The following is a 25,354-nucleotide window of genomic DNA, read 5'->3' on the forward strand; positions in this document are numbered from 1 at the left end:
GAGTTTTCCCACAATCATCTAGTGCTTGCTCACAGGGGATCATCTGACTGTTGAGGTTTTCTCCAAAACTACTGCAGAGTTTTTACCGTAAAGCACCTTGAGGCAACTGTTGTTGTGTTTTGGCGCTGTATAAATAAACTTGAATTGAACTGAAGAAGCTTACATTTAAAATAAATCACATTGTTTGTGCACTAGAAGACCTAATGATCAGTGGAATTATTCTTTCAGACAACACAGACAGTGAATGCAATCTCTTCCCACTTTACTACAACATCATTTAGAGTCAGTAGCTTATTAAAAAGGAGTAAATTCAGCTGAAACAATAATGTTTTATTATTCACCCTTACCTCTATCAAAAAATGGAGGTAAGAGGAAACAGGTGAGACCTTTGTACGAAAATAGCTGTATTGTCAGATGACACCTACTTATGGAAGCTCCTTTCCACCACTGAACAAAAAACCCAAAACTTTTTTTGCCATCTGTAATCAAAACTTTGAGATAGCAACTTAAAACGTTGACAAGCTTTCATAACTACTTGACTGAAGTTTCGTATTGGCTTTATTTATTTTAAATGTAAATATTGTCTCTGCCATGTCTTAGTGCTGTCCTGCACAAGAAAGGAATCTCTAACATTGGAAAAATATATATTTTTTTAGTCAGGCCAATCATTCTTTAAATGGACATATGGACATGAAAAGTGTGTGGCAACTCTACACAAGCACCTTTTTCTTTGAGATAAAACATACTTAGATCAAATAAAATGTTAACTTTAACTAGGATGCACACAACTGACAGGGTGACACTTTAAATCTGTGGCAAGTTAAAAAAAAAAAAAAAAAAAGGGGCCTCTTTACCATCAGTTCTGACAGCAAACCAGACTGAAGGCAAACTGGAGCATTTGAAAACATAAAAGCATGACAGGTCTTTTTATTTGGACCCTGACCCAACTCCTTTAGCACCAACAGATGGGAGAACAAAACTATACGGCTGACAATTCATTATCTGATTGCAAACACAGATTTTAGCCCCAAAAGGTATATTTTACATTTAGAAAGTTTAGGAAAGGGTTCTACATCTTTATGATGGTGAGAGCAGGCTCAAGCTTTAATAAAACACATTTTCTTCTCCCATTTGGAAACACGGCAGCCGGAGATTCCTGTTCCTGTCCTGATTAATTCCTGTGAAGCAGAGAAACTCTGAAATGTCATCTCATTTATCTGTGAATTTTTTGGGAAAAACGTTCAATGACAATACAAATGATTTAAAATATGCAAATATTGTCTGTTGAGAATGTCAGTCTGTTAGAGTAGCAGGAGCTGTTTAAAAAAACCCAAAAAAAAACAACAAACAAAAACCCTTGTATGCGAGATAAAGACAATAAAATCAAAATAGAATTCAGACATTCAAATTATTTCTCTTGGACCTACAATGACCTTTGTTGCATTTTAGTGCATAAAGTTTTTATAGTCTCTACTCCACCATTTATTTCTTTTTCCAGTCCTCCAGCAAAATGATGTGCTCTTTAATGTATATGTTAAGTCTTTTTTTTGTACAATCCAAGCAGAGAGGTGCTGCTCTTAGAAAAAGTCCGATGCTTTCCGTCTTTTGGGAAGCTGCAGCAGATTGTCTGTGAGCGACGTGACGTCCTGAGAATTTGGAGTCTTTGCTTTGTTTGGCGTTGGCGTTCCCGAAGGAGTCGCCGGGCCCCCGAAGGGAGACTTGCATGCAGCGAGTCTGTGTGAGGGTGATGGGGTGTAACTTGCTCGCAGTGCTTTGTCTGTGTATTTGCTGGAAGTCCGATTTACGAGCCGTTGCAGGGCAGGCGAAAGGGCCGGGCTCAAACCTTTAGGCGTCAGGCTGCAAGACAAAGAATATAATGTTAGTTTCATTTCTTCAAGACTTCACAACTTTAATTCTGGTAGAAATGAAATGACAGACGCAGTGAGCATCAATACCTTGCAAGGTTCTCTGTGACTTTTCGTAACGCTTCCTGTTTCTTTGCACGGTTCTTAGCGGCAGCCTCGTTGGCCATCTTTAAACCAAGCCTTTCTCGTCTCCCTGGTTCTGGGATCTTTAACAAAAGGTAATTAAAGTCAACTATTTTACTTAAACAATTACAAATTAACCATCAATCCACCTGTAAATTCTCAGCACCTTAAAAGAAGGTCCATGATTCCTCTCAACATACGGGGTGTCTGATCCATCCAGACGAAATGGTGTGCTCTCGATCTCACCCCAGGTCATCAGAGGTGACTCAGCTACACCTGAAAGGACAAATGCATTAAGAGATCTAGTGCCAAAGCAGCTCCAAGCTGATTGTGGAAACAGATACTTTGGTATTCATGTTTTATCTGCTGTCTATCAAATACCACAATCGCTAACAATGAGAGGGGGGGGGCTTGATTTTTGGCAGCAGGCGAAGCGAACAGACGAAACGTAGTCACATCACGTCTTTGATAAGGAAACAGTTCAATGTGGTAAACTTTTAATTCTTTAGCTGCCCCAGTCAGATAATGGAACAGGTCTGTTCTATGCAAAGCACAATAATAAGATTACTCACCAGGTGCAGGTGAAGGAGTTTTTACGTAACCATATCCATTCATTGATGGGGATTCATGTGGGATAAGCTCTTTCCCATCAGGACCTACTTTACCCTGTTTGAACTACAGAAACAACACAACATATGTTCTGCATCATCAAGAAATCCACTTTTTTGCCTCCCCTACCTCCATTTGAACAGACTGGCAGGCAGTGCAAGCACTTCATTCAGAAATAAGTGGCACATAAAGGCAACGACAGTCATTGTTTTAAATACAGTATCACATTAACAACACCTACCTGTGCATTGAGAGCTGCTGCCTGCTGAATCTGGCTCTTGTTGAGAGCTTTGCTGAATGGGTCTCCAACAAAGCGAGTGTTCTTGTGAACCACCTCCCTTGGTTTCTTGAAGATGGCATCATCATCTTTAACACCTGATTTTAAAAAAGGAAGAAAATAATAATAATTGTAGAACAAAATAAAAACCTCACTCACTGACACACACAAGTGAATTTAGCCAATTTTGCAAATTCACACAACTACCGACGCTCAAGCCTCCTACCCTCTGGATAATACATCAAGGCATTCTTGGCTTTGTACTCCCAGGTCTCCAGTCCAGCTTTGGTGCATTCGAGTGCTGCCTTCTCTACTGATGGTAAGGCAAGGTTCTGCTCATGACGCTGGAAAACAATCACAAGCTTTTATAAATGATTTGAATGCAGCCAAGAGGTAGGATCTATTAACACTCACCTAAGTCTATTTGGTGACTCAGTTTAGCATGTTTTAGGTGAGTGGTTTACTACTCAGGGGCAGGGATAGCTCAGTAGGTAGAGTGGTGGCCCCATGATCGGAAGGTCGGGGGTTCGACTCCACTGAACGGCTACCCTGAGGTACCCCTGAGCAAGGTACCGTCCCTACACACTGCTCCCCGGGCGCTGCACTGGTGGCTGCCCACTGCTTCACTGGGTGAATGGGTTAAATGCAGAGGAACTATTTCCCTATGGGGACTAACACGCACACTTTACACTTTTACTTTACTCGACAAGCCTGTTGCTCTTATTTTGAAAGACTGTGAAACAAAGACTCCTGTTAGGAGTCTATCTTTAGAATAAGGGACTCATACTCATCCTCTTCAACTCCAAACTCTTCTCAGAAGTTACACTACGTCACACTAGCTTTACCTGGTGGAGTGACTAAAGTTTATTTACATTTATTTTGTCTTTTGGTTTTTTTTTTAAGGAGTTCTGCACAAGACTGTCTTGGTAAAAATCTTTATAAAAGCAATCTTCTGTTTGTACAGTAGCATCTGGGAAATAGCTTCGTGTTCTTGTTTATTGGCAGCTGACAAAGCTTCTGGGTGCACTAATGTCACCTTCTGGTGGCACAAGTCTATTACGTCATACCAGACATGAGTTTCTTTTTTCTTGTTTTAAAAAGAATGGAAAATGCTGTTTATCCTTTAAGACAAGAAACAGCTGCACAAAGTATTTTTTTAAGCAATGTAACTGCTATTAAAGGGGGGAATAAATCCTGAGTATAATTTAATTAGTTAGTATATAATTAGTTAGTATATATACTAAGTGAATATATAATGCACCTCTACCAGAAGGAAGTGGTATTAATGGTCCTACAAACTGTTCGCTGACCACCATGCGATGAGCAAATAGAAGAAGCAACACATTAGCTTCCATTTGCTGGCAGATAAAAGGCGTGTGGCACATTCAGATGCGATGCTACTATATAAAACAGGGGAAACATGCAGAGCCAAAGAGGACTACAGCCTGAAAAACAAAACAAAAAAATCTGGTTCACCGCAAACTCCACCAGGTAAAGCTAGAGTGAGCAATCTCAAAAAAACTGTTTCTAGTTTTTGGTGAATAACAATTCTAGTTTAAATGGTCATCCCTAACATACGTGCTCCACATCACCACAAATTATGAGTTTAAGTCTGTGGGAAACTAATGCAATGATTTAAATACTTTTACAAGTTTTTGCGATAAATTGACACTCGTGAACATATGAAAGCCCCAGAAAACAGATCAGCACACCTGCATTTACACAGCTAACCATCCATACCTGTTTGAATTCAGCTTCAGCCTCATACAACCAGGCATGCTTCAGTTTCTCCTTGTCTTTTGCCAGATCCATTATCTGTTCAAAGGATGCATTATCCTCACTGGTATTCTTAGCGAGGAAGCGGTCCAGGCTGGGCAGATTTTGTTCTTCTGTGTCGTCAGCCCTCTTCTCTAGAAAAAAAGAAAAAATACCAATAATTTCTCATAGTCGATCAATTTAGTGCCAAACATGTTAACCACTAATGAGAAACAGAATGGTATACAATATGGGAAAGCATGTAAATGTCAAAAGAAGGATTAACAGCGAGACGTGGATGTGAAGCTTTAACAAATTACACATTTACTGCATGTCGTTATGTGTTCATCACCCTGCTTACTTACCTCCATCTACAGCTTTAGCAGAATAAGTGGAAGCAGGGGATCCCAACTGGCCCACTGGTGTTTCAAAGCTAGCAGGCGTCACATCTTACACAAACAGAAGAGAAAGAAAAAATTTGAATGAGAAAAAAAACACCTGTTGAATTCAAGTATTTTATCATTAACAAGTATTTTACTTGGAGAACACATAATGTCTTATTTAATTCCACTTCACTCACATGGTGCAGAAGACTGCGGTGTAGATTTTGTCAACGAAGATCCGTATCGGATGGAAATTTCTCTCATCCTCTCCAGGTCTCCATTTTCCTCTGCTTCAAGATATTCCTTCTGTGCCTGCAGCTTTGTCACATCTGGGAAAAAGTCCCTCTGGATAATTTTCTCTAAGCTCTGTCAACAAAAACAAAACACAAGCAGAAGGTTAATACAGAGGACATATTACCAGGAAATATGGGCTTATGGCACATAGAGATGTGTTCAGATGTTTACATACACTCATCATGGGCATGGATGTCATGGTAATTTTAGTCTTAATTTTTTTTTTGAATAGTTTGTTTCCATGGTGCAATTACTGCACAGTACACGACTTTAATCAATTAAAAAATTAACAACAACAAAAAAACAAGAGTGTACACATTTGAATTCACTTTGGATTTTCTCTAATTCAAACAGGGTTAGATATATGTAAACAGGTTCAATATATACACACACTAAAATCTTTTGAGTGTTGCTAAAGGTTTAACAAAGCCAAAACAAGGGCAAGGACACAACAAGGACAAAACTTTGTGTAACTGATCACGACTGACTACAACTGGTATTTTCTCTTCACCAGCATAGAAAGGATTTGTTTGACTGTAGTCACTGGATTGACCAATACGCAGAACAATGGGAAGGTCCAGTGAACACAATGAAGATCTAAGAATGAGAAGTTTAGATTTACACAAGTTGCAAAGATCTCTTGAATCCATTTCTAAACAACTGCAGATTACAAGATCATCATTTCAAATAACTGTACGTAAAAGATTAACAGATGTGTCACCACTTTGCAGAGGTCTTAAAGAAAATCCAAACTGTCAACCTCAGATGACAGGAAATTGGTTAGGCTGTTCAGGAACAACCCTGTAACCACCAAGGCATAAAACCTGCCATGAACTGAAAACTGCTGAAGAAAAAAAAAGTTTTTCCACTCACTGTGGACCAACTGGGAGCTGACCAAGAAAGAAGCCTCTGCTCTAAAATCGATACCTTTAAAAACTCGACTTAAACTTGTTGCTGCCCACATGGAGAAGCCAAATGCCTTCTGGAGAAAGGTTTTATGGTCAGAAGTGACAAAGTTTGAGCTCATTGGCCACAATGTCAAGAGTTACATTTGGAGGACTAAAGGTGAGGTTTCCAAACAGAAGTTACGAAGGTAATTATGGTTCTGTGAATTCCCAGAAGACTGCCAGTGACAATAAACAATGCAGCTATGTCTTCTTGTGCTCAGTGCAGGTTGAGATTTCATATAAACAAAGTCAACTGTGTGACCTGTAGGCTACCTACGCGTGTACACCATAAAACCCCCCCGGTACCCTACATCCGATCTCTATAAATGTTCTTGCACTGAGATGCTCCAAGTGAACTGCATGACTGGCAGTTATCTGGGAGTTCACAGAACCGTGGTAACTTTTGTAACTTTAATTAGGTTTCTTTCCCTCCTGCCTACAGAAGTTGCAGTAAACAATGAAGATGACTTATACTAGCAGTGTCGTGAGGAAAAACTTACTGGTCAGCCAATGGCAGAATAGTTGAAGCTTGAGTGGGTCCTGAGACCAGATTAAGTCAGGTGACCCTAGCAACCGTGTAAGGCACTGCCAAGGATTCTGCTGCACAGATTTCCCCTCATGGAACACCTCGAATTACTGCCCAGGCAATGTTCCTGGTAGTGTGGCAACTAATATCTGAAGAGACTTTTTGTACATCTGTTTTACTGTGTCAACAATCTGGTGGGAAAGCTGTTTTGGCAGAGCTTTTCCCTTTTTCTTACAAATATAACATATAGCCCTGCTCTGAGCTTAAACTCTGAGTTGCCACAGTATACAGACACACAGGACCCCACTCACCAGACTGAGGAGTGTGGAGAACCAGATCCTTGATGGCCATCTAGGTCCTATCAAGAGACCCTGTGGTCTGACTGCCCCACTGTGTGAAACAGTAGCATTATTAAAAGACCCTCTGGATGGCATTGTGGCAATGGGCTGTGTGCTCCAACACAAGAAAATTTGTAAAACTTGTGGACTGCGGTTAAAGCCACGTCTGTGCCAGGAACCAAATCAGTTTAAATGAACTCTAACAATTCTTCTAAGAAGAGTGATCTAATATCCAGCTAGATTTATTTAGGGCTTTTTGATAGCTACTTAAGTGTCTCGTCGTGGTGCAACTGGTTAAACAATTTTTAACCAAATATTTTCGGGGTATAAGCATGCCATTACCATGCTATTCATGTAAATTTAGTAACTTAATCCTTACTTGAGCAATTTGCTATTGCACTTTCATATCGTGAAGTACTGTCATAACAAGCACCTTACTTTAAACCTATACGTAGATTTGATAAGTAAACACGTTTTCCACACTGACTGCATAATATTTGGAGCTGTTATACACTTCTATGTCTGTCCAGACTAGTACAATAAAGTATTTAGTCTAAAGAAATGTAGCTGTGTTGTACATTACCTGCCTGCTAACTTACAGTTGTTAGCTAACACAGTCGCGCCTGTCTATGTCTGCTATTATTTACCTCAATGTATTCCTCCTCATCCAGGACGTTTCTCTTCAGCGTTCCCTTCTCCTCATCCTCTGGTTGCTGTTGAAGAGCCACTGTTGAGACCGCCAAAGGGACGAGAGTCCCGGACAGTGCTTTCCTCACGCTGGCGCTGCCCTCCATTGTGGTCCCTGTTAGCCTCCTAGCCAGATGGCTAAATAATCTTCTACTACAAATAGCGACGAAAATTAAGCTATTAGAGGGTGTTTCTTTCAGTGGGTTAACACCGTTTAAATAGTTAACCAACAACGTAAAAACCCGATACTTAAAAATGCCCAACGCCACCAACTCTAACACGTTAGCTGACTTTTAGCCACCAGCGTACAAACAACGCACAGCCGAACAATTACGTCACCGGAAATTTACGGCTTCGCTAGAATTTTCCAAAATAAACCCTGAAAGCCAACAGCGGTTTGATAGTTCGCAGACCTTAACTTAAATAAATAAAAAAAATAATAAAAATATTTATATATATAATTTTTAAAAAGGCTTTATATAGTTTTTGTTTCATGAAATACACTTACACTCCATTTACAGTACAGAAGACAAACTCTAGTGTCATGTCTCACAGTGGCTTTACAAAAGCACAAGACCTTCACATGTGGAGTTTTTAGTGCCTAACAATTTAATAATTTTTTTATATATTTATTTACAGTGTAAACAATTAGTCAGAAGTGATTTAAACTTTTGAAACATTTTCATGCCTGTCATCACCAGAAACGAACAACATTTTGTGGGAAAATTTATATTAGACATACTAAACATATTAATGACTTCATTGTAATTTTCAGATATAGCAAACCATCCACTGAGCCATGTTGGACTCTTTGGCGGGCTAGTTCTGACCCCCTGGTCGTTTGTTTGACAAAGAAATGCTAAAGAAATCGATAAAGTAAGGCGTTAAAATTCTATTAAAAAAATAAAAAATAATAATAATAATACCGTAATAATAATAAGTTAGCTGCGTTTTCTATTGGTGGCACAAAAAAGGCATTTCTTCTTTTCTTAAAAAAATCCCCAGACAACTGTATTTTTTCTCAAGGACACGTTTTTTTTTAACAGTCTGTGCAAACTACAACAACCCATTTACAAATTCAAGGTTTTACTTACAGTAATAGTATCAATACATGCCAGGATTTTACATATATGGTTACATATAAGAATTATATGTTACATATAGGTATATGCAAACTATTTTGATTGGATCACACAGAGCCATGCAAACTTCTTTTTTTTTCACTTTTTTTCTGTGTTTCCCACAACAAATGAAAGTCTTTTCTGACGTCTCCACTTGGCTCTTCTGTTTTTAAACCAAACCTGATTGACAGAAAAGAGGCAACATTGTTGAGCTGTCATTTTATTAAATTCAGTATCTACAGTAGTCTTTATTCACATTTACATTATTAGCAGACCATCATATTTAATAAAAACAATTATGTGATGCTGCAGTGTTACCTCCACTCTCTCTTCTCTTAAGTGAGTGCGCTGTGCGAGTTTCTCTCTTGTGTTCACATCTGGGTACTGGTTCTGCAGGAACAGCTCCTCCAGCGCGTCCAGCTGTTCCTCAGTGAAAATGGTCCGGTGACGCCGGGTTCGCCTCTGTTGACTGGGTGACTGCTCCTCCCTGTGAGTGTCTCCCAGCCTGCACGAATCTGAGAGGATTGCTGGGTTCCAGCCATACTGACAAGCTGCAGGGAGGAGGTCTGATTTAAGGTTGGGGGAGCAGAATCAAGCTCAACCACAGACAAAAGCGGAAGGTATGGTCCTACCTTCGTGGATGAAGTCAGGCTGGAGTATGTCAGCACAGTGGGAGCAGTAGCAGCAGCACAGGCAGGCATGATGAACCGCCTCTGTTTGGCCTCCAGCAGGACTCACTGTCTTCTCTTTTAAGCCAAGACCACTCGCTCCGTAGGACCGTTTATCTCCACTCCTGCTCGGATACTTCAGGATGTTCTCAATAGTAAAGGGGAACTTCTGCCTCTCCATCCTGATCAGTCCACCTCCAAAGAGGTTTCAGTGAAAGCTCAAAAGCAGTGGTGATCACAGGTTATTGTGACACACACACAGAGGACTTTTCGAGCCTCAGTTGCTCTTCTCCTTCTCCTTCTTCTCTTTACAGCAGCGTGTCAAGCCCTTATAGTGAAATTGGGAGGCCAAAAAAAAAGAAGCAAAACCATAATCCCCCCCTATGGACCAGACACATAAAAACGGTTGAAACTTAATTCCTTGCTAATCTGGGCAGTTTTGTGAAGAGGTTAGGGAGGATGGCAGATTCAGTTAATCTCGCCTCATTCCTTTCTTCAAAAGAAATCAGATTTCGCTGCATAAAATGAGAAGTGGAGAGCTCCTAAGATCCTTATTGTTAAGGTTTTAGAGGAAAGGGGATTTCTTGGTATTAGAAACCTGGATTTAAAGATGAGCGTTCTTGGTGTGGCCACAGACTTGTGTATGCTGAGTCTGAGGATTAGTTCTTCAAATTCACTTCATAATGTCGCTTCCACGTATAGCTCTGTCAACAAACGATCCTGCATAAATTGGTATATTTATTTACACAAGCTGGGGCTACACTGTCAACAACAATGCAGACTTAAAGTGATTACAAAGTGATTAGGGCGCTGCAGATGATGGGGTGACTCATTTGGCCCGTGTATGTTTGCACACAGAGAGAGAAAATTCAGAGATATGGATCCATCCCAGTCGTTTGTATTCACGATCGTGCATCATGTGTCTTATCTTTGTGCTGCAGTCTTTTCAGTCTGACTTTTCTGACAATGTGCGCAGCTGAGGTAAAGCTATTACAGGTTAAATTCAGCCCCCCCACCACCACCACCTCCAACCCCGACAAATCCTGTGATTTCATACAAGGCAATACACCTTTTTTTTCCCCCTCCCAGAGAATTAATGGATTTCCACAATCTGTCCTAAGCTCCCTTTATAAGCGCTTTTTGAAAACAGATAACAATAAACACCATCTCATCCTTTTCACTCGGGTTTAATAGCATCCAGATTGTTGATGTATAGTTTGCGCAGAAAGTGAGATCCTTATCTGCAGTTATTGTGGTTCTCAATAGAAGGAATTGTACTATATCCATGTTGGTTCAAACAGTTCAAAATTCATTACTGGGGATTACAACAATAAAGATCCATTTTATTGTTGTAAGCAATATTTGGTACAAGGAGTAAAAGAGAAAAGAACCACAGCCGATGGGTGGCAGATGAATTCTTTTCCGCATTTTTAGGAGATTCAAAAATAGTATAAAACTCTTTGTCTTAAGGAAAAATCTTGCTTGATATGCTGGAATTTATTACACTGAATATCACATGAATTGTACAATGTATTTTTAAAAGTGCTTTATAAATAAAGTATGTTGGTATGGTATTATAAGGTAGTTGTGAATGAATAACTGTTCAAAATAATAATTTCATAATCATAATCATTAAAATGGACCTTGGCTCAGCACCTCTGTCAACATTCTTCTGATTGGCTGCCTCTACAATACACAGGTGGACAGGTTGACTATCTCCAGTGCAGAAGGTCTGCAGAAGTCTGGGGAGGATGTATCTACACAGCATCAGATAGTAGTCTGTAGGATGGAAATCAACAAGAGGAAGCGCGTGAAGGCAGAGGCAAGGATTAAATAGTGGAGGTTGAAAAAAGTAGAATGTTGTGCAGATAACAGATAACTGTTAAAGTGCTGAAGGAAACTGGCAAGAAGGCTTTTGCTGTATCCTCTGGGCAGAAAAGCAAGAGACTTGGTTGTGAAAATACAGGAAAGTATTTAAAGGAAGGAGTTGGCAAAGAAAAAGTGGGATAATCGAAGAGATGAAGAGAGGAGGCAGGGGTACCAGGAGGCTAGGCGTATAGCAGCAAAGAGACAAGAAAAAGGCTTTCAAAGAGTTATATTTGAGGCTGGACGCTAAGGAAGAAGAAAAGGACTCATGAGAGATTGAACTGATGGTCAGGGTGATTAAGGACAGAGATGGAAATACACAAAAAAGTGAAGAGAGTGAAGGTGAAGAAGCAAAACATAATATGTGTGTCAGTGAGAGGAAGATGGGTGTAACAGTGAAGATGCAAGGAAGAGAGGTAGTGAAGGTGAAATATCAGGCTGTACCTGGGCTCAGTCATCCAAACCAGTGGACAGAGCACAACAGAGGTGAAGATAAGAGCGCAGGAGGGTGGACCGAGAGGACACGAGTGTTAGGGGTGATTTGTGACGGAAGGATAACAGCAATAATGAAAGGATGATTAGACGACAGTGAGACCTGCTGTGATGTATGGTTCGGAGACGATGGCACTAACAATAAGACGGGAGGTGGATCTGAAGGTGGAAGAGCTGGATGCTAAGATTGTCAGTGGGAGTTATAGAGGCAAGGTTGAGATGGTTTGGAGATTTGGAGAGGAGAGATAGAGGAAAAGAGGAAAACCATAGAGCAGATTCATGGATGTAGTGAAGCAGGACATGCAGGGGGTTGGTGTGACAGAGGAGGAGGCTGGGGAGACGATGAGATGAAGGCAGATGAACCCTAAAGGGAGCAGCTGAAAGAAGAGAAGAAGATGACACTGTCTGTGTTTTATGAGAAGACTGAATAAATAAACTAAATGAGGCGGAGGGTGAATGAGACACTGTAATCATTATAATAACTTCTTTTTTGTTGTGTGACACTGCATTTGAAAGACAGAGCCTGGAAAATATTAGTTGCCACACAGAATGTTGATTTGCTTGGATGCTTCTGAGCGTGTGCGCTCTTTAGGGTTACGTGTCACAGTCTTATATTTTAAATGGCTAGTCAGACAGAAAGCGCGTGGGTGGAAAAAATGAGAAGATTAAAGGACACAAATCAAATCAGTGCACATCAGACAGGAGACACTGGATTATAAATACACCCACACACGGACTGTTGATAAACGAGCAGGGAGCTGTGCAAGGCAGCAGAACGCTGACGTGTGAAAATGCTCAGCTTCTCTGCTTGGTGCTTGGTGTTTGGACCCAGGCCCAATACCTCCTGCAGAAACAGAGATTGAATCAGGGCGACCGGGGGATCACACCCTCCTACTCTTTCTGTTTCCTCCTGAACTTGTGCAGAAAAAAAAAAAACTGTAGACATAATGCACCAACAGGGAGGAGGAATCTGGAGTACCACTCCATTGTTGCATAAAGTATTTTTTAATTGCATTGCACAATGTTTTTCTTTATTGTGTTTTTAAAAAATATATATTATATCCCCTCAAGGACCTGAAGTGGGATCTGGTGTTTAGTTTGTTTTGCTTCAAAATCATGGCGCAAGACTGAGCTTGCAAGAAAAAGATGGAATCAAAAAGGGAGTAACAGGGAAAAATTGCGCAATTTCTTTTTTTGGTCTGCTTTTTTCATTCTGCAGCTCAGGTTATAGAGACTCGCTTCCTCTTCACACTCATATTTACAATTTTATTCATTTCCCAAAAAATAAATAACAGCTAAACAGACAAAAAACACATTAAACAAATTAAAGATTCGATTTGTATCATTTTCATTTCATTTCACTGACAGCTCAAATGCACACATAAACAAAGACTTCAAGAGGTTTGTGCAGATGTTCTGCTCTTTATCACCTTTTTAATTTTTTTTTTTAAAGGAGTGCACACTTCACTGTGGATTGATCGACACAGGCCCTTAAAAGGCCTTTTCAAGCTTTTTCCAGTCACCTCTGAGGACCTGTGAAAGCTGTTGTGTTAGATGTGCACTTTGAATTTAATCATACTCTGTGTGCGTTCATGTAGGGGGAGGGACGCCCCTCCAGCCCATGCTTCCAGTTTCACCTCTTACATTTGGGACACTTGACTTCAGCAGTTGGAGAAATCTGTAGCACAGGGGTTTTGGTTCACTTAATATTTTTTTTATCCCTGCACCTTAATTGATTACTCGTGTACTCAATAAAGACATGAGAATAAAAGCACTGAGTACCTTATTGATTGTGTTTGTCTATAACTGTGACTTAGATGAAGATCTGACAACGTTCAGTAATAAATGCAGAAATCCTGTAGGTTATATGCCAGGGTTTCCTTACCTTTTTGACTTTTGACTCCTTAAAATGAAATAAAGTCTACTTGAGACCCCCAATCACAGGTTAACCTATAGAGATGCCTCAGTATGGTGATGACATTAAGGAAAGCCTAGGGTGCCAAAATAACTTAAGTAAGTACATCATTAAATAATGAATGAAATGTGTCTTTAATTAATAAAATATTAGGTGATTAGCTCCCAACAAACTAAACAAAGAGCACTTCTAATCTCCCACGCTAATCTGAAATCCGTGTATGTATGACTTAAAACATAAATACACATAAATCCTACATGTACAGTTTTACAGTATATTTGAATGCAACTTTTCCAGCTAGGTAAATATTGTAAGCCAGAAATTAAGCTAACAAAAGCTCCGAGGACTGCCTTCCCACAGAGTCAGCCGGCATCTTTCCTGCCTTTATTGTAGCTGCATTTTCTTTTCTTTGTGGAAGTAGCTTGTTGCTTTGTACTGTGTCAACATTTCCTCTCTTGGGAGCTGTTTAGGTGCAGGAAAAGTGGCGAATGTTAACATGCACTTGACCCACAATGGCAGTCTTTTGTGCTTTCTTCATAACCACTTTAGAAAAGTGTGTGCCCTGCAGTGTTGACTTCTGAATACTAGAGGTAGTCTTCATGTGGTAAACTGTCTTAACTAGATTGTTGATTTGTGTATCTGTGGTTTTGCATATTTTTCTCTTCCAGGTGTTGTGCTTTTCTAATTATGTTCTATCATTTTATTATATTCTCTTCCCTTTTCTTTTTTCTTCCAGACTTTCCCCCAATGTGCCAGCTTTGATATTGTTATAATACACATTAACCAAGTAATAATAATAATAATAACGACAATTTATATATATATATATATATATATATATATATATATATATATATATATATATATATATATATATATATATAAGGGGTGCAACGATACACAAGATTCACGGTTCGATATTTTTTCGATACAAAAAAAAAAAATGTTCATGCCTTTTTAATTTGTCATTTATTAAAATTATAAATATATATTTTAACTCAAAAGTACAGTTTTTAAATTTAATGTTGCTGAAACAACAAAGTAATAAAAAAAATAAATATATCTGATTGAGGAATCACTCATCTTTGGAAAAGAGAGTTTATTACAGAGAAATGGTTCTTTCCAAAATAAAAGCTATACTATACGCTTCTTCTGGGCTATATTCTCAGCAGCATATTAAACATATCAGGTCCCCATAAGGAGAATCGTGTGCTAACGGCTGTCTAAATGACTCGGGTAAAGTTTGTAGCATGCTTGTTGTTTTTGTCTTTGCACTAGGATGATGTCAGAGTAAATGTGCAGTCACATTCGTTTTGTTCCCACTAGTGCTGTCAGCGTTAATCTGAAATGATTTTAACGCCACAACACGGCAAATCTCCATTAACGAGCTACTGCGGATCGCCCAGTGCGTGGGGCTGGACGGCCAACACGTTAACGAGCTAACTGCGCTAACGCACTAGCTCCCACCAATGTAATTGAGCATTGCATGGCACATCCAACATACTGTTTTACTTTTGTCCATGACGTGCTTACCTTCAGGGTAATATCAGAATCAGAATCAGAATCAGAATACTTCTGATTCTGATATTACCCTGAAGGTAAGCACGTCATGGACAAATAATAATAATAATAATACGCCACATGAAAACCAAAATAGTTCCAACGCCACATCTCTCCTGTCTGGCTAGCTTGCCCTGCGCTCAGTGAATCTGCGTTTGATTACTCCACCTAGGCTGCAATGTCTAGCGCAGATCCACTGAGCGCTCAACACAGACAGCATCGTCAGAAGGAAAGTTGATAAAATAAATAAAAAATTTTGTATTGTTCGATACATATGCGTACCGAACCGAAACCACTGTATCGAACGGTTCAATATCGATACGAATATCGTTGCACCCCTAATATATATATGTATATATATTTATTAGGGGTGCAACGACAAACTTTACCCGAGTCATTTAGACAGCCGTTAGCACATGATTCTCCTTATGGGGACCTGATATGTTTAATATGCTGCTGAGAATATAGCCCAGAAGAAGCGTATAGTATAGCTTTTATTTTGGAAAGAACCATTTCTCTGTAATAAACTCTCTTTTCCAAAGATGAGTGATTCCTCAATCAGATATATTTATTTTTTTTATTACTTTGTTGTTTCAGCAACATTAAATTTAAAAACTGTACTTTTGAGTTAAAATATATATTTATAATTTTAATAAATGACAAATTAAAAAGGCATGAACGTTTTTTTTTGTATCGAAAAAATATCGAACCGTGACACCAAAGTATCGAACCGAACCGAACCGTGAATTTTGTGTATCGTTGCACCCCTAATATATATATATATATATATATATATATATATATGAAAATAAAGAAATGTGACAAAGATGACACTGGTAAACTGCAACAGCTACTATTCTGTAACATCTCTAACAGGAAGAAAACTCAATGGCTCCCTTCAAAGCATCCTATGTCACAAGACATTAAAGCTGTACAATGTTCCCACCACTAACACATGACCCTACGCTGTGTTCACTGCATCATTCCATGTTTGGCACTGATCACCACCTGCACTCATGTATATATCATGTATATATCTATCTGTCTACTTAGCACTTTTAATTCTTATTCTCATTTTTATTTTCATGTCTATTTAAGCTTAATTTATAACAGTATTTATAACAGTATGTTTGCACTGAAGCACCGCAGCAATTTCCTAATGTTGTAAACCCACTCAACATTTGGCAATAAAACCCTTTCTGATTCTGATTCAATAATCATAAAAAAATTCAAATAACAGACTTTCTGATAAAAGTTTATATTTAAAAAGAGGTTTCAAAAAGAAAGACACATTTTTTGAAATTTATTATTGTTATTATTAAGCATACATATTAAAGCTTCCCCGCTCAATAGTTCAGGGCTGACAGGTGACGTGCGCCCCCGTGTGGCGGAAGCCTGCAGTGTTGACAGCAGAGCGGCACGGCACGGCGCGGCAGGCGGCCCGCCACTCGCGATAACACGCGCTAGCAGCAGCTGCTGGGCGGAAAAGGCGGGAGAAGACTGCCGCTTCCGCGTCCGCGCAGCACAGACGACGCTGGGGCAAAATGGACGATAAGTTAATATTGGCTGTATTTAATTACCCGGAGCTTTACAACGTTACACTGCCGAATTACCGCTGCACAGAAAGTCGGACAAATTCCTGGAGAAGCATCAGCATGGAGCTGGGACTTCCGAGTGAGTGTGCCGCTTGTTTTTTCTGTTCGCTACAACTTTAATGGCAGTTATTATTTGTTCAGCTGTTTTCGGTGCGGAGGGCTGAAAGGACGCGAAATGTTAACTGCGCTTTTCTGAGAGCTGCGGCTGTTTCTCACACTGACCTGGGGGCATCTGTAATGGTTTTTGTGTTTCTCTGCACGGCTGACCTGCGGTGTGGATGCAGTCGCGCGCACCGTGCTAGCGGTAGCGGCTCGCTCGCACGCCGCCGTCGTGGGCCCGAGGTGCGCAGGCCGCGCTGCACCGAACCGCACGGTCCCGCTCCTCCGCGCTCCCCGCCGCGTGCTCAGCACCGCGCGGCGGAGGAAAGAAGATATTTGCGCTCCGGTACGGAGTCGTAGAGCCGCGTGCCTCTTTCGAAAGCTCGTGGGCAGGGAGAGCCCCCAGCCTCAAATACAAGCAGGTGCACTGCTTCGCGGCCAAGGGGTGAACTCATGACCTCCAGACTTTGCAAGGAAAAAGGAGCACAAATAAAAATTGTACAAAGAGATGAAAGTATCGTCAAAGCGCGTCACTTTTCTTTATAAAGAAAAATTCTAAAAAAAGAAAAGAAACGTCCTTTATTCTCCCTCATTGGGCAAATTCAGGTGTTCCAGTAGCAAAGTGACAGACATGGAAAGTCACTCAAAAGTAAAGAATACAAAATTTAAAAAGGAAGAAGAAAGAAATAAGAGGCAAAGAGTTAACCTGGAGTGCCTGGTGAGAAATTTGACCCTCCCCTAGACTAAACCGCATGAGATAAATATAATTCCTTTTGTTTATTAAATGGCTGTAAATATGTTACTTCAGGTTCACTGTCTTAAATAAAAGCACAACTAAGCATGGGTATAAAAACAAACAAACAAACAAAAACAACAACAAACCACCTAAAAAGGCCATTTCTGGGCCAGGTAAAACTCTGGTCTAGTATAAAAACACACACTCACCAGTGTTGTTAGGTACAGACATGAAAGTATGGATCCATGCCACCTTGTACCAACACTTCAGGCTGATGGTGCTGTAATGAGGTGGGAGATGTTTTCTTGGCGCACTTTGAGCCCCTTGGTATCACCTGAGCAATGTTACATGGTAAATGGCCTGTATTTATATAGCGCTTTACTAGTCCCTAAGGACCCCAAAGCGCTTTACATATCCAGTCATCCACCCATTCACACACACATTCACACACTGGTGATGGTAAGCTACATTGTAGCCACAGCCACCCTGGGGCGCACTGACAGAGGCGAGGCTGCCGGACACTGGCGCCACCGGGCCCTCTGACCACCACCAGTAGGCTACGGGTGAAGTGTCTTGCCCAAGGACACAACGACCGAGACTGTCCAAGCCGGGGCTCGAACTGGCAACCTTCCGATTACAAGGCAAACTGCCAACAGCCATTCATGCTACATTAAAGCAGATAATGAATTATATATGACAGAAAAGGTCCTGTTTTTTACTGTCTACTATAAAAATGTTGGTTAAAACAAAATTTTCATCAATTGCGAAAAACTGCCAAAACTTTTTTTTTTTATATATACACATTTATCATGTTGAAAAACTGAAATGTGGTGTTGAAATGACACTTCTTTATTTCATAGTAAGATATCTTAAGGATTAAATGTGCAATTAAATGTCTTTACACTGACAAAAATAGTTTTACTGGGCCACTTAAGATCAAAGTGGGCTGTATGTGCCCCTCGATGCAAAATGACTTGACTGATCAAGTCAGCAGTGGTAGGCTTTACTCTAGAGATGAGGGGAAAAAAATCAGTTCAATACAGTAGGTCTGCATCATTTCAGATAATTTAATTATAAAAAAAATTCTCGACAGATATTAAGGCACGGCTTTGTAGCACGCAGATGGGCTAAACGATGTAAACGCGAGCATTTCACCCACATTTGCAGCTAAGAATAGACCTGCAATGCAAACAGATTTAGGAGCATGTGAATAAAAAGTTTGACAACATTAAGCCCACACAGCCCCCAGTTTTAAACAGAAACACTGTATTACACGTCAATACAATTAAAGGTTTTAGTTGTTGTTTTGACAGATGTTGTATTCAGTTTTTAAATATTTCTAAAATGGACAGCAATGAGCAGTTCATTTCAAAAGACCATTGTTTTACTCTTCTGAATATTTATTATTGCTCATTAAGAAATGATCCTGTGGCTTCTTGCTTCTTACGTTCTGATGTTCTACTTTTCAAGCCGAGGATTGCAAAAGAAGATGGAAGAACATGAGAGACAGGTACCTGAAGGAGGTCCGAATGGAGCTTAAAAGCAAGAAGCAGGGAGAAAACGTTCAAAGCAAATGGAAATACAGACAACTTATGAACTTCATTGCGCCATTCACTGGGTCAAGAAGTGGACTGCAGGAAATCTCTGCCAACAATGATGAGGACCACGACAACCCTGAAGACTCTAGCAACGTGGATGGAGAAACCGCTTTGTCAGAGGCAATCAAAACACCACAGAGTGCTGTAAAGGTCCCCGCGAGTCTGCCCGACCTCAAACCACAGGTGACATTTGTAACGCAGCTTCCTCCAGCGACTCAGGACACACAGGTGGCTCAGCTGGCTGTTCTGGCCAAGATACCATCACCCCCACAGGTCTCGCCTGTCACTGGCGTTACTGGACAGAAACGGAAACCGGCCCAAGAGCCGCCGTCTGCACCTTCCTCCCAAAGTACGCCCATGCCGACAAAATGGTTGGTCAAAGACAATGTCCCCTCTTTTCCCACTAAGCCGCGGGACGAGGATGAACTGTTCCTGCTGAGCTTTGTTCCCGCTCTGAAGAGACTCGCTCCACAGAAGAGGTGCGAGACGAAAATAAAGATCCAGCAGATTATGTACGAGGCAGAGTTCAACGTTACACATTCAGCGTCTCAAGAAAAGAAGGTGGAGACAGAAACACAGCACTGATTACATTTAAACTTTTAAAAAAATACTTTATTGTATTTCTTTTATATAAACTTCTGCCACAGAATTAGTAAAAGTGGTAGATATTGAAGAAATTTTTTATGTGAAGTACGGTAGTTTGTTTCCCCCTGATTAGTGTATTTATTAGGCAATAAAGACTTAGAGGCAATGAGGTCATTAGATTTACACCATAAACAGACAGTTAATCTTTATTTACATAACTTTATCAATAGATTTCAAACATATTTCGAAAAAGCTGTTTCTTAGTCAGTCTTAATTTTTACTCTAATAATTACAGTATTTTACATGTAATTACAATTGCATACAGTAAACTGATGAGAATAAATGCGTAGGTGAACACTGTTTAATGAATGACTCTTTCTGCTTACATGCTTCTTTTTAAATCTAAAATAAAGATTCTTGTATTCTGAAAAAGTGTCCGTTTGAAGTCACCCTCAGCTATTTAGTGGGATTTATGCTCTGATCGGGTAATTTCATTTCGAGCAGTTCCTGGACAGATGTTTTTTTTAAGGTCACTACCATCTGTAAAGGTCGACACACAGTTCAACAGCTTCAGATTACATTTAAGTAATTTTGTTATGTTGCAAAACTCAGTTAAAATAATCACTGGATCCCCAAAGTATGTCCCAAAGGACATGCTCATTGTTACTGTAGCCAAATAACTTTAACTGCAAAGTGCATCAAGCCAAAAGTCCTGTTTGGCAAACTGTTTTTTCTTGTCTTTTCCCAGCATGCCTTCCATGCAGAATAAAGTTCTGTTTTCTCTTTCTGGCTGTAGACCCATACACTATGTCGCCATCACTAGCAAGACTAAACCACTAATTGTGTGATGAAACTTTGGGGTTTCTGAAAACTTTTTTTGCAACAAATGATCAGCACTGAGGTTGACCTTGTTTCAGTGACCAGACCCAGGAAAAAAAATTAAATACAATTCCAAATAATCTGGAGATCTTTAGATTTAGATGGCAACAATAACAACATACACTTCAATAAATTTAAACACTGTACATTTCACTCATCAGTCCCTAAAGAATGTTTGTATAAAACTTTGAACTGCTTTTATAAGTAGGATCATTTTGCTTTTTATTATTTATAGCATGAAAATGACAAAAGTTCAGTTATGTGTCATTTGTTTATGTATAATCACATTTATTGCAAGAGGGGGGGGGGGGAGAAGTATGAAAGCAGAATCACAGATGTGTCAGATCTCTTGAGTTTTATGCAATTAGCAGCCAAAACATGATCACGAGAGCCACAAAGAGGAAGAGTCGAGACAGAAACTGCTCGTCCGTGTGCTGCGGTGTCCCCGGAGCCGCTGCTTGGGAAATTGTTTTACAGGAGGTTATTTGACATGCTAAATGCTTGGAGCGGTCATAGTGATGTGTGACAAACAAATACCTGGAGGAGGTCTTCCATCATTGATGTTAAAAGCTGTTGCAAAAATACCAAACGGAAAGGCACCGATCCCAAACGACATTTGGAAGCCTCCATCTCCAAAGCCAAATCCCTGAAAACCCTGTAATACGTATCATCAAAAGTTACGAAAGTCTGAGTTGCCTTAATGAGCAGACGTGTCTTTGCAATATCTGAGGTACAGTTTAATGTACAGCAAGTGAGACGTGACGCAACAGCAAGTGCCAAATGATATCATTCTCTGGAGACGCGCTGGCTCTCCACACTTATTATCCAACAGATCCCGGTGGGGAATGTCAGTCTGTTAATGGATACAGCAAACCTACATCACTGTATGCAATGGTTTCATCATGAATTCATAATATTGCTGGGCAGCTTACAGGGCTATAAAACACTACACTATGTCTAAATTCTTTTTTAAAAAGAGCTTAAAATTTGGCATACTTCAGGATGATAATAAAAATATACCAGGGCTCTAGACTAACTTTTTGCCACGGTTGCACTGGTGCACCTAACTTTTTTTCTTAGGCACACCCAAATTTTTCAACTGCATCGCTTAACACTAAAGTTTTACCTGTTTGCTGCTGCCTGCTGCTGAAAGGCAGAGGGGGGGAGAGGGGACACTTGGGCAGTGCATTTATCGCAGCATATGTGTTTCCTGGGTACACTGTGCTTTTTCAGAGTTCAGAGATTGATGGCTCCGTGTCAGAGCACTGGCTATGAATTTCAGACGGATCAGGCCTTAACTTAACAAAAAGGTTATCAATCGTTCTTTTGATCTTTTCTGTGTGGTGTGTAAGCATCACTGCAGATGCCTTTGTGTCAAAGTAACTGAGAATAAAACACAGAAAAACATGAAGATTTTCCTGGCCTGGCTTTTTATAGCAGATAACCTTAAAAATATTCTGCAATTTTGCACAATTTTAAAAAGTCTAAACTTCTTCAGTATTGAACAGCAGAAATTAGGCTTTCTTGACAGACAGCAGCCGACAGCGCTGTAAACAACAGTAGACTGGCGGGTAATAATAAGCGAATGAATAATGCATAAAACAGAGATTTGAGATGGGAAACTGTTCTTGAAGTACACTTTGGTCGCACTCTAGAGCCCTGTATACTGATCTATAGTACTTACCCCACGGTTTTCTGGCTCGGGCCTTTGTCCTTGTGGTCGTGGGGGTGTTTTTTCTCTGTAAAACATAACCAGAATTACCCAAAATGACTCCAAATCACTAATATTTAATACTATCTAATTATCACAGTCACCAATTTTACCCACCTTGGATCCTGTTGACCTGTACTTCCGCGCCCATATATGGGGATTACTTTATCTCGGCTGATACCAGCTTTGCATACTGGACACACTTGTCTGTTGGGTCGAGTCTCCAGCCACTACAAAATTTAAAAAAAAAAAAAAAAAAAAAAAAAAAAAGTGAAGAAGCTAATCGCTTCCTTTATCTGTAACGATGTGCTGCTTCTGGTGGAGTGCAAAAACAAGAGGAAACAACGGTTTCAGCTTACCTGATGCAAACAAGGCCAGCTAATCAGGAGGAGATGCAAATGAAGATGGGAGAAGCTTGATTAGTTAGATATTAAATGTCCTTGAGCACCTATGAGTCACAAAGCAGGAACTTAAATTTGAAAATTTAACTTAATTTTGCCCAGAAGGGGTGTACTACAAAGCATGTTCTACAGGGTCAGGCTTTCTTTGCTTTAGGCCGGGATTATGCTTTCTGTGTCTGTAAGTCTGCTGGGGTTTGCTTGGATCCTAGTAATGTAAAGTTCATCTTGCATGCTTGGGTATTTTTTGTGAACACAAAAGACTCATCCAGTGAGAATTTACACCCCAGTGCACCAACTACACAGGCATTCCAGGTGGCTTCAAAGTAGTATAACAGGAACGACTACTCAACCAGCAGGTCTCCAGCTGTCTGTGTACACAACAGGTACACTGTGTATACTACAGGAATAAAGATATATCAAACATAATAAAACTGCAGAAAGGACCGCTGGAGCTGCAAAAGTGTCAGATGACAGAGTTGTTGTGAATTCACAAGTTGATTTATTTCTTTTAGCACTCCTGGAGCTGCTGCTTATTTGTGACAGGACAGCTGCACATTGCTTTCAGAGCCCTTGGTGTTGTCAGGTCAGGTCAGTGTCACAAAGCCTCATGAAGAAGATCTGGTAATCACTCAGTTTGTGGCCTAATCAAAGGGAAGTATATTTGACTGATTTAATATTCTCTGTGATAAAGAGCTTACAAATAAAATGTCCTTCTGACTGTTCTTGTTTTTCAGGAGTTCACCATGCATATTTGATTTTGCACAGATTTCATAACAACGGCCAACCCTGGCTCAACCGTCCTAATATTCGTGGGAGTGCACGAGCTTGTGAACCCCCAGGGCTCGGTTTGTGCCTCCTCCCCATCTCATATCAGAGAGAAACTTCACACACTGTAAAGCCACTTAATAGCCCACAAATACACTGATGAATTTTCTAAAACAGGCTTGGCAACTAATCAGAACTAAGAATCAAAGCACGTTTCACCAACTGAATGCATGATGCATGGTTTGCTTCATTTGACAGTGTTAGTAAGGTGAAGGACCACAATTAGGGCAAATGTGATACTTATTTAAAGCAAAACTCTGAATATAACCTGTTATGAACCAGGTTGTGTGTTCAGCGTAAGTTACCAAAGTGATCGAGCCACATCTGAGACACTTCACTTTATAGCACACCCCTTGGCTATTCTGTGTGGACCGAGGTTGGCCTGTATTACATTTGCAGAGGCTCAGAAGTGGAGGTGAACTCAAACCATCCCTGTTTACATGTTGGATGTCACACTGCACATCTGAAATTTTGTAGGACCTGCCTCACAATTTACTAATAAACAGGCAACATTAACTACTACTATTAACTTCTACCAAAACTTAGCATTTCCGTTCAGTGTTTGCCAAGTATGATGTGATAAGTTATGCATGCTTGGAAACGATCTCGTCATGTCTGCCAGTTACAAACCGATATTGGTCTTTAGGAGCTATGCTGATGTGTCCCCGACTCACCTGTGGCTCACAATTAAAAATATAAACATGTGTCACAGACAGCAGCACGCTTCTTACCAGAAGAGGTGTCCACATAAACTAATCACGGCGTCCTTGGCGGTGTCCAGGCATATGTTACATTCAAAGGTGCTGTCCTGGTTGCCACTGTCAGCGGCAGCCGAGCTACTAGATCCGGGACTTGCGTTTTCAACGCCCGGAGTCGGAGGAGCAGCGTTGGCCATTTGTCACACAGCTTAAATCCTCTAAACAAGTAGCTGGGGTGACTACAATGGCATCCGGGGTCTCAATACATACACATAAAGAGGTCCAGTGGCCAGGAAGTGGGGCTAACGAGAGGAGAAAGGAGTGAAAACAAACAAAAATACCCTGCTGGAAGAAACGTCCATGTCGAACATTTACGCTAACGTTAGCAAACAAGGAAAACTAAGCACAAAACGACAGTTTCACAGAGATTAACCAACAGCTGAGCGACAGATGTTAAACGGTGTCACTCAGAAAATGATTGGATGGTGAGTGACACTCATAATTTGTTGTGAGGAGTCTAGAAAATAGCCTTACAGACCTTTGCATCACTCTTTCAGCAACGCCACTTAACCGGTAGTAGATCCCTGGAGGGGGCGTGGCTAAGACTGAATCCGTGGGATTTTGTGGCCCTCAGTTAGGCCTTTCAGGTGAACCTGACAAAAGGTTCCACCACTTTTAAGCAGAGCTTTAAATGGTAAATGGCAGAGGTGGGACCAAGTCATTGTTTTGCAAGTCTCAAGTAAGTCTCAAGTCTTTATCCTCAAGTCTCAAGTCAAGTCTCAAGTCAAGTCTCAAGTAATG

General features: G+C 40.3%; 4 protein-coding genes across 6 annotated transcripts; 1 reads left to right on the forward strand and 3 right to left on the reverse strand.

The window, feature by feature from the left end:
* Positions 1-159: 159 nt before the first annotated feature.
* On the reverse strand, positions 160-8,158 carry ess2 (ess-2 spliceosome associated protein). The gene is made up of 10 exons (XM_004538122.6): positions 7,765-8,158; positions 5,210-5,378; positions 4,995-5,078; positions 4,615-4,784; positions 3,101-3,218; positions 2,839-2,972; positions 2,561-2,663; positions 2,155-2,264; positions 1,956-2,071; positions 160-1,857 (listed from the first exon to the last, which is right to left on the reverse strand). The coding sequence occupies exons 1-10, from the start codon at positions 7,909-7,911 to the stop codon at positions 1,578-1,580; spliced, it is 1,431 nt and encodes a 476-aa protein (XP_004538179.1). The 5' UTR covers positions 7,912-8,158; the 3' UTR covers positions 160-1,577.
* Positions 8,159-8,861: 703 nt separating this feature from the next.
* On the reverse strand, positions 8,862-10,511 carry LOC112431577 (visual system homeobox 1). Its single transcript, XM_076887078.1, has 3 exons — positions 9,558-10,511; positions 9,244-9,476; positions 8,862-9,105 (listed from the first exon to the last, which is right to left on the reverse strand). Exons 1-3 carry the CDS (start codon positions 9,772-9,774, stop codon positions 9,025-9,027), a joined length of 531 nt encoding a protein of 176 aa, XP_076743193.1. The 5' UTR covers positions 9,775-10,511; the 3' UTR covers positions 8,862-9,024.
* Positions 10,512-16,831: 6,320 nt separating this feature from the next.
* On the forward strand, positions 16,832-20,399 carry LOC112430010 (uncharacterized). The gene is made up of 2 exons (XM_024803322.2): positions 16,832-17,100; positions 19,327-20,399. The coding sequence occupies exons 1-2, from the start codon at positions 16,971-16,973 to the stop codon at positions 20,037-20,039; spliced, it is 843 nt and encodes a 280-aa protein (XP_024659090.1). The 5' UTR covers positions 16,832-16,970; the 3' UTR covers positions 20,040-20,399.
* Positions 20,218-25,218, reverse strand: rnf185 (ring finger protein 185). Of its 3 annotated transcripts, none has more exons than XM_024803323.2 (7): positions 25,092-25,218; positions 24,587-24,855; positions 22,989-23,007; positions 22,747-22,859; positions 22,603-22,657; positions 21,456-21,573; positions 20,218-21,375 (listed from the first exon to the last, which is right to left on the reverse strand). In XM_024803323.2, the coding sequence occupies exons 2-7, from the start codon at positions 24,748-24,750 to the stop codon at positions 21,275-21,277; spliced, it is 570 nt and encodes a 189-aa protein (XP_024659091.1). In that variant the 5' UTR covers positions 24,751-24,855; positions 25,092-25,218; the 3' UTR covers positions 20,218-21,274. The 3 variants fall into 3 exon arrangements, with proteins under 3 accessions (XP_024659091.1, XP_024659093.1, XP_024659092.1); XM_024803325.2 differs by having other exon boundaries at positions 20,218-21,372; positions 25,092-25,217; XM_024803324.2 differs by lacking the exon at positions 25,092-25,218 and having other exon boundaries at positions 24,587-25,085.
* Between the last annotated feature and the right edge of the window lie 136 nt (positions 25,219-25,354).

This window comes from Maylandia zebra, linkage group LG7, assembly GCF_041146795.1.
Source record: "Maylandia zebra isolate NMK-2024a linkage group LG7, Mzebra_GT3a, whole genome shotgun sequence".
Classification (NCBI taxonomy): domain Eukaryota; kingdom Metazoa; phylum Chordata; class Actinopteri; order Cichliformes; family Cichlidae; genus Maylandia; species Maylandia zebra.

What these genes read in the sequence shown, in the direction of transcription:
- LOC112431577 (XM_076887078.1), bottom strand. Translation starts at nt 9,774, where the DNA reads ATGGAGAGGCAGAAGTTCCCCTTTACTATTGAGAACATCCTGAAGTAT. An exon ending in GCCTGACTTCATCCACGAAG is followed by an intron (nt 9,477 to 9,557) that starts GTAGGACCATAC and finishes TCCTCCCTGCAG; the next exon opens with CTTGTCAGTATGGCTGGAAC. An exon ending in TAAGAGAAGAGAGAGTGGAG is followed by an intron (nt 9,106 to 9,243) that starts GTAACACTGCAG and finishes TCTGTCAATCAG; the next exon opens with GTTTGGTTTAAAAACAGAAG.
- ess2 (XM_004538122.6), bottom strand. Translation starts at nt 7,911, where the DNA reads ATGGAGGGCAGCGCCAGCGTGAGGAAAGCACTGTCCGGGACTCTCGTC. An exon ending in TGCTAAAGCTGTAGATGGAG is followed by an intron (nt 4,785 to 4,994) that starts GTAAGTAAGCAG and finishes CTTTTTTTCTAG; the next exon opens with AGAAGAGGGCTGACGACACA. An exon ending in CTTGATGTATTATCCAGAGG is followed by an intron (nt 2,973 to 3,100) that starts GTAGGAGGCTTG and finishes TTTTAAAATCAG; the next exon opens with GTGTTAAAGATGATGATGCC.
- LOC112430010 (XM_024803322.2), top strand. Translation starts at nt 16,971, where the DNA reads ATGGACGATAAGTTAATATTGGCTGTATTTAATTACCCGGAGCTTTAC. An exon ending in CATGGAGCTGGGACTTCCGA is followed by an intron (nt 17,101 to 19,326) that starts GTGAGTGTGCCG and finishes CTACTTTTCAAG; the next exon opens with CCGAGGATTGCAAAAGAAGA.
- rnf185 (XM_024803323.2), bottom strand. Translation starts at nt 24,750, where the DNA reads ATGGCCAACGCTGCTCCTCCGACTCCGGGCGTTGAAAACGCAAGTCCC. An exon ending in CCGAGCCAGAAAACCGTGGG is followed by an intron (nt 21,574 to 22,602) that starts GTAAGTACTATA and finishes TACGTATTACAG; the next exon opens with GGTTTTCAGGGATTTGGCTT. An exon ending in TGATGGAAGACCTCCTCCAG is followed by an intron (nt 21,376 to 21,455) that starts GTATTTGTTTGT and finishes CAATTTCCCAAG; the next exon opens with CAGCGGCTCCGGGGACACCG.